We start from the raw sequence: 10,281 nt of genomic DNA on the forward strand, positions 1-10,281 counted from the left end.
GTGCTTTGTGAGCTATCGGTTTCTGTCAGATCAGGAATGATACAGAATATAAACGGTTTGCAACTCAAGCTGATGCCAAGGGAGGCTGAAGGCTGATGCAGCTCTCACCTAAGTATTACAAGTGGAAGTCCCAAGAGTGTAGCAGGAAAAGCCACTTAAGTCAAGGCTGTATGAATAAGAAAGTCAGCAGCACTGACTCTTCCCAGTATACATTTCCCCACAGATTTCTTTGTAAGTTATGCTTGTGCTTATAAGAAATGTAAGTTTTGCTTGTGCAAAGTTCTCTATAATGAGAATGCTCGTGTAATTAAACCTGAGAGTCTGAGACTAAAGAACTAAATTCATTTACACAAAGGGGAACTGCAGTGGCTTTGAATTTGGCCCTATATAATGATGAATACACTTATTCTCAGGTGTAGTAACACCTTCTTTCTTCCCCCTCCCCAAAAGGGTCCCAGTTAATGCTGAAAAGAAGTGTATTGACACAGGCCATGAATCCTGTTTTATGATATATCAAGAAGCACTTGAGATATCACTAGTTATACAAAGGAGGCATTCTAAGGTTTGGGTTTTTTTTTCTTTTTGATCCTCTGTAGTTGAACCTTTGAGGCTTTGAAAATGTTCTTGGCATGAAAAACTTATACATATACACCTCATAGGAGAAAATATTTTATCTTACTAGAGACTTGGCTGAGTTCTGCAACCCATGCAGCAGCCTCCATATAATATTTGGGGATGTGGGAAATAATAACACATTTCCTGTGGAAAGTGTTTGTCTTGCCACCCCCAACATGGGAAGTGACCAGGAAATTTCATATAAGTCTGCACCAAAATTGCATGTTCAGATGAGGCAACGAACTACCGTTGTGTATAACCTTTAATACGAATTGTCCAGCGCTACCAAATGAAATGTGCATGTGAAATTCCAGTGACTTCTTAAAAGCACTGCCTTAAACCAACAGAACTGACACAGCTTTTGTCCGTCAGCGCTGGTTACCATGGCTGTTATCCCATGGTTTGCTTTAGGAAAGCGCAGTTCTCTCTGTCCTTCAGCTCTTTGGCTGGCGCTGGGTTTTGGGCTCAGCCTGTGGTCTGGATCGCTCACGTGGAATCTGACACCGTCCCAAGGAGTGGAAGTGCAGGGCTGATGACAGTTTTGGAAAGCAGATGCTTGTTTTCTCATCTGCCATCAGTGCTGCCCCATGTGTAGCTTTGAACAGGCCACATAATTGTTTATGTTCCTCTTTTTTTTTCTTCTTTTCTTTCTTTTCATATGCTTGTGATGTACACGACTGCTGGAGGGGATTGACTTTCAGACTGTGGTGCAGTTGGCATTTCGTTGTATTGATATATGGAGGGATGATCCAAAGGTACTTTTGCAACTTCTTTCAATTTTTTTTTTTTTTCCAGAGCGCAGAAGCTGAGCCCCATGAATAACGCAGCTGATATCAGGAAGAAGCTGGAGTTGTAGAAGACATAGTGGAAATCACTAGTTATGTCCACCAGGAGACCTGAAATAGAAGCCACAGCTTAGTCAAAGAGAAGATGCATGCTAAAGGCAACTGTGTGACATTTACATAGATGTTAAACCTAAATAATTCAGCAAACTGCCGTATACAAATGATAAGCATTCACAGATGAGTTAAGTTCTCTTCTCTAGATTCTAGGGGTTCTTTGGTTTTTTTGTAGTCACCATTCAGGTGATGTTTCTGCTTCTGTATAAAGTATTTCTCAATACACAGAAAAATCAAGAAAGAAAGGAAATTGTAACTTTTCCCCAACCTCAATTTTGTTTGTTCAGCAGAGGACCCTGTGCCACTGCCACTCACTGGATTTTGTAATGAGTGACCCCATTACATCCCAGGTCAGAAAATAGAACACATAAATAGAGAAATCTCTCAAAAATCAAAACTTGTCTCTAATAGTGTATAATCAGGGAGAGGAAAGTTCACAGAACAGCAATCATTATGACTAACATGAAGTGCCCTCAATACAAAACATTTAGAAGTGTGATATATTGAATGAGTAATGTAACACTAATGTTAGGGATGGAAAGATGATACTCAGGTCAAATACATGATGTCTTCTCCATAGGCTGCTTATTTATATGGAAATACTGGAATAATGTTTGTTGCTTGTATTCTTCAGTAAAGATCGGTGATGTTTCTTTTCATAGTGCACTTTTCTTTAGCAGACTTTAGGACTACAAATAGAAATGGAGCTGCTTTTACTGAACTTTGTTTTGCCCATCTGACACTCCTATCAGATATGTCCAAGAAAAGAACTTTTTTGCACTTTGAGAAAAATGACTGACACACCAATGCCAGGGAATACTCTGAAATATGGTGCATGTTATCATCCCATTCTTAGAACAGACATTCTGTTACTAGTCTTTTGAATTTGCTGCTGTGCTGCGGGAGCATCTTGGACAGGTCACTTAGTGGCATTTGCAGTGAACTGTGAAATCTGTGAATAATTTATTGGATTGGAGGCCATAACTAGCTCCTTTCTTGTCTCCAGAGAAAAATTAATACACTCTAGAACTCGGAAAGCAGAGTGAACAGAAGCTTTTACTGTAAGGCTTTTGAATAAGGTAGAGCTGGTAATAATTCGGATTACAATTAATTTGTTTAATGGGATGTTCACAATTCCTTGAGACTTCATAGATAAAACAATGCAAACTAGCAAAGCAGTGAAATGGTTCATAGACAGCAAGATCCTATCACAGTAATTCCTCTCTGTCTTGCCACTCACTGGAAAAAAGCTCTCCTCACTCCCATGCCTATTAAATCTGCCCTCCAAGTGGGTAACTTTTTCACTGTCTGCTGTTGCTGCAGTGACACTTGGACGGCTGCAGAAATTACCTTCCTTCAGCTGTGAGAAGGGGCTCTCCGTTTTATATTGCCCCCTTTGCATAACAAACCTGCCTGCATGGGTTTGGAAACTCCCTCATTTGTTGTCTTTATGCTCCCAAACACTTGTCACCAGTGTCTGAACAACTAATTTTACCCCGGCCTGCTTTAATAGCTTCTCTCACCTGTAAGAGGGGGTCCAATGAGGAGAGTGATACTCTCCAGGATGGTGAAGAGCCCTAGAGCACTTGAGAACCTGTCCATCTCCACCACATCCATCAGCACCTGGAAGGTGAGTGCCCCGATGCCACTCATGGCTATACTGAGGATGACGCAGTAGATGATAAGCACACTGAACTCAGCTGAAATGACACAAATGAAATTGCTCAGCCCGCAGAGGAGCACGGCCAGGCTGAACAGGTAGATGCGTCTCCCTGTGAAGATCTTGTGTCCTGAGAGCAGCCCTGTCAAAGGGCGTATGAAGATGTTGATGAACCCAATAACAGAGATGAGGAGGGCTGCCTTGCGTTCCTCCACCCCATTCTGGATGGCGTAAGGCACAAGGTAAATGTGGGGTAATGCAAACCCCATCATCATCCAGGTCACTCCAATAGTGTAAATCTGGTAGCCTTTATTTTGACAGAAGATGTCAAAAGCCAGGTACTTGTGCAGTATCTGGAAGCATGCAGTCCTGGTTCGCTGCTGGAGCTTGGGGTGGGGAGAAGATGCTCCATTGGCCAGCAGTGCCTCTTCTGCTCTTCTCCCTGGCTCCTCTCCAGGCTTGAGTGACTGTAGTAATGACCCTGATGCAAGCTGAACTGGTCTCATGATGGCTCCACAAACACAACAGTTCAATAGTATTCCTCCAAAGATAAGAAAAGTGTTTCTCCAGCCCATCTCATCCAGCAAATATTGAGAAAGCAGCGGCCACAGCGTGAAACCGAGAGAGACACCAGTGGATGCCATGGCATTGGCCAGAGTTCTCCACCGTACAAAGTAGTAGCCCAGCACAGTCACTCCTGCTTGGAAGCTGAAGCATGATCCCAGACCTAAAGGTAGGAATGAAAGAGAAAATGACAGTGCATGATCCCTCTGCCTTTTCTTGAAGGGTGAAATGAGCCCAAATCTAGAGTGTACCCATAGATGACTCATCTACTACTGAAGCATTTTCTCACCTGCCAGGCTGTACAACCCCCAGTGATTAATCCTCAGAAACCCCACACAAGAGATGAAGAAGAATGTTGTGTGTAAATGAAACTACTTGTGTTCTTGGGTATACTAAATATACTGATCTAAGCTGACATTTCTTGGGGCGTGCTGCCATTCCTAAAATTGTTATGGAATTGTTAATTAAAAGCTTGGGTTTTATACTGCATGCAACAAACAGTGCTGCTTTCCTGACACTTTCATCAGGGCTCAGGGAGTTACTTGTTTTTTTCTCTATGCAGTGGACACAGCCTAGCTTGCATGATCCAGCAGGACTGGTCCCAAAGTAACCTGGCGGAAGAAATTAATTTCTCTGTTTTAGAAAAAAACAAGAGTTGAACATCAGTCACATAGAGAGATATTTGGAAAGGAAAAGTTCCCATCTGTTACTTCTATTCAAAACCAATACACGCTTTTGCTAGAAAAAGATGTCTCCACATTTCCCCGGATTGGGAGTGGTGAAATACAAGCCCAGGGAACTTGGGAAGGACGCTGCCTCAACACATTACATTCCAAGATGAAAAAAAAAACCCTCCCTTTTTAAAAAACAAAGGGCTGAGAAGCTACTAAAAAGAACAGACATCTTTGCTCTCCATTTCACCCTCTGGAGACCTGTAGCTTTTTCCAGAGGGAAGCACGTTCCAATGAGCTCGGCTGGATGAGGTGTGTGTTAAAGGGGTGTGAAGGGCAAGTCTAGCTGCTGTATGATTCCTGCTGTGCTGTGGGGTTTTTGATGTATCCTGTTTCACAGCTGAATGGAAAAATGTGAGCACTTAGTCGGGACTCTCCCCATCTCCCATCTCTCAAGTCAAGCACAGCAGCTGGGTTTTCCTGCTGTTCTTCGGTGCTTACCAGTGATGAGCCCAGCTGTTAAGTAGAGCTGGCTGATGGACTTGCAGAAGGAGCTGGACACCATGCCCACTCCGCTGAGCAGGCCTCCCAGCATCACAGCAAACCTGCAGCCAAATCGCTTCACCAAGATGCTGCAGAGGGGCCCTGGAAGCAAAGAAGCAAAAGGGAAGCAGTTAGGGAGGAAGGAAATATTTCGTACCTGCTGGACTGCTGCAATTATCAAATTATTTAGTCCTGAGACCCTGAGGATTGTCCCAGCAGCATAATGTAATAGGGGAGCCAGGAATAGAAAATATCATAGAATTATAGAATCTTTGGGTTGGAAGGGACCATTTAAGGTCATCTAATCCAACCCTCCCTGCAATGAGCAGGGACATCTTCAACTCGATCAGGTTGCTCAGTGCCCGTCCAACCCGACCTGGAATGTTTCCAGGGATGGGGCATCTACCACCACTCTGGGCAACCTGGTTTTGTCCCCCGATCCTCCCAAGTGCGTGGTCAACTTGTTAGCTGAGGGGAAGGCTCCTGTGATCTGCTTGGGTTTTGGTCATTGCGTAGGATTTCTAAGCTTCCCTGTGATTGATTTTCATTAAAACCCTTGGAAATGGAATGGAAGAAGGACCTTTAAGTGTAATTCTGTTCTTACATGATATAAATTCTGGAAATTATTTGAAAAAGCAGAGGACTTGTATTTCTATGCCTCTGAGTAAGAGATGTTAAGCAGGGTGATATTTCTGTTTGCATATTTCCAGTCTCATTTCACTATGTTTTTCAAATATTCTGCCATAAAATCCCCTAAATTTGCCTTTGGTGTCCTGCTACCTAGGTGAATCTCCTTCCAAGGGAAGGCCGATTGACTCTGAAATAGATCAAAAATGGGAGAAAAATAAACTTCATTGAGGAGGATTATTTGGAAATGGCTGAAGAGGTATATTCATGTCTACATCGGAATCAATCAGCTTCAGGCAGTAGCATCCAAGCTGCAGCTTGTGGAGTCTTGCAGCGGTCCTGCAAGTCATCTTCCCAGGAAAATAATAAGATGTTATTGTCAGCACAGCTCTTTGCACATGCCTGTCCTGGCATACCTGGCAGGGGTGGGTAGGTTTAACTATGTCCTCTTGGAAGTGGACACAAGCCTAGGAGCAGACCGTGCACATCCCGGCTCCCATTCCCACACCTCCAGCACAAACAGTGCAGAGGTGGGAGCGAGACCCAGGTGGTTCCGATGGGACAGAGCCCAGCTCTGCCTTTCTTGGGCACAAACCTGGATTTTATTGTGTACACACATTGCTGGCAGGCTTTACTAGGAAAGCGTTACGTTATTTCATTAGAAAAAACAATGAACAAATAGGCATGGAGGTGTGTGTTTAAGGTCAGTCAGTTCTTTAATTTTCATAGACTTTTGGTGTATTCCATGAGATTGTGGTAAATCACCAGTTTCTTAATGTCATTTAGCATCCTTCATTTTGGGGTAGGAAAAGACTAGTTCAGACCTGCAGACCATCAGTGAGAAACGTTCATCTCTGCATGCTCTGGCAGAAGAGGATCTGAAGGTACAGTTTCTTTTCCTTTGAGGATCCTCAAGGTTTCCCAGGTTTTTTTCCCCTCTTCTGAGCACTTAAGGTTATATAAGCAAATGCAAAATGATTGTAAACTTCAGAATTAGGAGTCAATCAGTGTAGGGAAAATAACGTATGACATATTTGTGACCTAAATCAACTTCTGGTTTGAAATAAAATCCACATAGTCAAGTGAAGAGTGGGACGTTATTAAAATTAGGACTGCAGCTGTCTGTATTTTGAGCTGCTTGGAAGATTTTCACTTCAGACTTCAACTGGTCTTTGAAAAAGTGTTCAGCAAACTGGTGACTGGATTATTTTTCCTCCTGCTGAAGACATTAAGGATGGTACTGCTGTTTAACTGACCTAGGTAGCCAGAAGTCATAAATTGAACACTCCAAAATAATAAGATTTGCTTTAAAAATCATGAGGGTTTTTCATTATTTGTTCCTGTTAACTTGCTTTCTAGCAAGTTTCAAACGTTATTTCTCACTTGCCTGGGACTTTTGTGCTTTCTTTTTTCCTTTTCAAAAATAATACCAAGAAAAAAGCTGCACTCGTATGAGTGCTAGACTGGAGAGTTGTGTGCATGAATATCTGGAAGCAGGAATCTGTAAGGGCCTGAACTCCCCTTTTGGAGCCAGCCATAGGATCCTGAGGTCTCTCAAATGATTCTTATAACAAAATAATGGTTAATTGCTTTTACCTGGGAACATACCATGGATAACAAGATATGTTTGGCTTAATAAGTTATGAGCTGTCGTTTGCACTGTGCCCTTCCTCGTTTCCTTCCGCAGCCCCGCTGAGCTGAGGTTAGCTCTCCTGCGTGGGACCTTCTCACTCCACTGACCACTTTCAGAATGGGCTGCTCTGTCCGTTTCCCTTCCTGTTTACCAATTTTTGCAACAAATATTTTTTTTTTCTCCTTCAGTTCCTCAGAATTAAAAAGAATAAAGGAGAAGAAAAGAGAGAAGCACTTTTAAGAGACCCTGGTGACACAGCAGAATGCAATTCTGGGAAGGGTTTAAGTGCCAAGACGATGGATGTAACCGGAGAACCTGAATCAGAGCCTGGCCCACTGCAGAGGAGGTCAGAAGTTGCACCACAAGCCATACATGATTGGCCTGAGAGGGATTCTTTGATCCCTGGTTTTTTTGTTGTTTTTTCTTCCTGGTTTATGGTCATGTTAGTCCTGTCATATGCTACTGGGGGACAAGAACGAGCACTCCTCTGCTGTAACAGCCTGCAATAGGAGACATAACTGGCAAGCAAAGCAACAGCTCTCTTGTAATGCACTGGCTATGCCATGACAAATTCTGTTAGTGAATATAATTAACATGAGGTTATTCTTTCCTTGTCTAATTTATAACTTTTGGATCTATTTATTGGCTCTCTTTATATTACCTCTTACTGTGGTTCCAGCCTCCTGCAAAACAATTACTTCATTAAAGAAAGTAGGATAGTTGATATTTTCTTGCAAATAACTGCCAGACTTGTCCTTCCTGGACATGTTGGGACCAAGCTGCTTCTGAGACCATTTCCCAGAGCCAGCAGGTCCCATTTGGCTCCTTCCCACTCACCGCAGCAGGTCCACAGGGGATGGTAGGCAACATGGGGAATGCCCAACAGATTCCAAATTCAAAGCCCCAAGGACACTGCTCTATTTCTGCTGACCTTCGGTGATAATTCCTCCTGTTTCCCCTGAGGTCTCTTTCCATCTGCACCTTGCAGTCCTGGACCCAACTGCTTCTGCTAAGGTGCAAACTCTCTCCCATATCAGGTGGCTGTCAGCCAAGTGGTGCGCAGGGGACACTGAACCTGCCACAGCCTTCACATCAGCATGACTCAGGGCTCTGCTTTTGTGGGGGTTTTTTTCATACTATAGTGTCACCTTTCACCAGTATTGGAAGGGACAGGCATGAACTCAGAGAGCAGCTCAGATACGTGGGTGTCACTAGATACATTCCTCCTTTTGCCTACGTGGGGTTTGGGTAGTCTGTTTATCAAATAAGCACAGGAGTTACATGTGGAGGGGTCAGCAGCAACACAGACCCCTCACTGGGAAGTCCTTGAGCTGCTGGGGATTTGTTTTTCTCTTCTGTGCAGAAATATCTGTCTGGGTGGGGAATTTGGGGACCTTGTCCTGTGCAGCTTCCACATTTTCTTTGGGGGAAAAAAACACTGATTCACTCCACTATCCATGAAGCACGAGCCTCCTTCCATCCCCCTTCACCTGGAGGGTGCTGCCTGACCCACATTCTGCATTAATCCAGCCATGCTCACATCTGCCCTGATCCCTGCTTGGGTGTGCACTCTATGCCAACGCCCAAGGAGTTGCTTTTAACACTCCGCCTCAGCTAGCCACCTGGAAGAGCTTGGCTTTTGGCATCTTTTCAGCCATGAAGAACACAGTTGTCATGTGGCACGTGGAAGGAGATGTGCTCTCGTGGACAGAGATAAATCAAGAAAGCGTCCAAGCTCCAGTGCTACTTGCCAGCTTATTCAAAGAACTGCTATGGGAAATAGTTAAGTTCTCGCTGGTCTGGAGAAGCTGGCCTGAAAAAGGGATTTATCTCCTTTGACCAGGGGTCTTAGCTGTCTCTTAGAGTGGCAAAAGGGAGCTTGGCATCTGTGGACACTTAGTTTTGGACTATGCGGGCATGGATCAAAGTGGCTGGGAGATGCCGTGCCCTGCTGACCAGACAGTCTGCTCAGACCTCCCAGTCCCTTCCACCTTAATGAAATATTAAGTGCCCTCGTTATGACCCCTCATCAGCAACACAACCGCAGGAGGTGGTGGAGGGCATTCCCTGCGGCCGTTACTTACCGCCTCCATACAGCACGGCCACCATGATGGATGGGAACCACGATGTCTCGCTATTGCTGGCCTGGAACTCATGCTGGAGGTCTGTGAAGAAGACGCCAATGCAGGAGGGGAAGCCCAGCGTCAGCCCCTGCAGCAGCACTGCAGCAAGCAGGACCATCCATGCCCATCCTCGGTCCTGGGGCTTGGCAGCTTCGCGTGCTGCTGCTCCTCCTTGGGACATGATGGCCTCTTTCTCCTCCTAAGCCAGGCTGCTGGGGAAGGGATTGCAGCTACCATGCAGCCGTCAGCCCAGCGAACGGACCTACAAAGAGCTGATGGTATTCCCGAGGCTCAGAGGCACCAGTGCATCCCACACCTTTTGCAGCTGACACTGTAGGCTTCTTGCTTTGCATTTCTTCCAGCACCTCCCTTCCTTCTCACTACAGGATCCTGGCAACAGATTGCTTGAGAAACAACTGCCTTTCCCTTTTATATTTCACAAGACGGTGACCACAGCCAGGTACAGAACAGGACCACACCTCCTCTGAGGTATGAATTGACCTTACCTAGTTCCCGCCCTTATTTTCCCTTTCACCTGCTTTCATCATATGGAGTCCCCTTGCTGGCAATTGCTAAGGTCACTCAGTCCTCCTGCTAAGAAAAGAACGAAAAGCTCTGCAAATGCCAAGAAAAATAGAAACATACAAAGCTTGCATGTCGCAACAGAGCTCGGCATGAACCTTTCAGGAAAACTGCACCTACCTACAAAGTGCTAGTGGGGAAAAAACATTTTTAAAGCTGTCAGTTAATTAGGATCCAGTGATCACAGGTAGGCTTTTGCTTTACCTCTGTTTAGATCTAGAGCTTCTTCTGAGACATCCCAGTTTTGGTTTCTCTGAGACTGGCAGCACAAAATATATAGCAATAGCATTCCCCATCCTCTCCACATGAATAAACGTGCATTCAAAAAAAATCTTTGGCAGCTGGCTGAGCTTAAGAAAAGTGC

At 44.6% G+C, this 10,281-nt stretch overlaps 1 protein-coding gene across 1 annotated transcript; it reads right to left on the reverse strand.

Moving 5' to 3' along the window:
- Positions 1-305: 305 nt before the first annotated feature.
- Positions 306-9,638, reverse strand: SLC16A5 (solute carrier family 16 member 5). Its single transcript, XM_082008340.1, has 4 exons — positions 9,297-9,638; positions 4,911-5,054; positions 3,038-3,901; positions 306-1,511 (listed from the first exon to the last, which is right to left on the reverse strand). Exons 1-4 carry the CDS (start codon positions 9,514-9,516, stop codon positions 1,270-1,272), a joined length of 1,470 nt encoding a protein of 489 aa, XP_081864466.1. The 5' UTR covers positions 9,517-9,638; the 3' UTR covers positions 306-1,269.
- Positions 9,639-10,281: the final 643 nt, after the last annotated feature.

The sequence above is a fragment of the Phaethon aethereus genome (assembly GCF_964289735.1).
Source record: "Phaethon aethereus genome assembly, chromosome: 18".
Taxonomy (NCBI): domain Eukaryota; kingdom Metazoa; phylum Chordata; class Aves; order Phaethontiformes; family Phaethontidae; genus Phaethon; species Phaethon aethereus.

Bases quoted from the DNA above. Each gene is read 5' to 3' on its own strand.
- SLC16A5 (XM_082008340.1), bottom strand. From the start codon at position 9,516: ATGTCCCAAGGAGGAGCAGCAGCACGCGAAGCTGCCAAGCCCCAGGAC. The intron at 5,055-9,296 runs GTAAGTAACGGC...CTTTGCTTCCAG, and splicing joins GGCCGTGCTGTATGGAGGCG to GGCCCCTCTGCAGCATCTTG. The intron at 1,512-3,037 runs GTGAGAGAAGCT...CTTCTATTTCAG, and splicing joins CATTGGACCCCCTCTTACAG to GTCTCCTGGTGGACATAACT.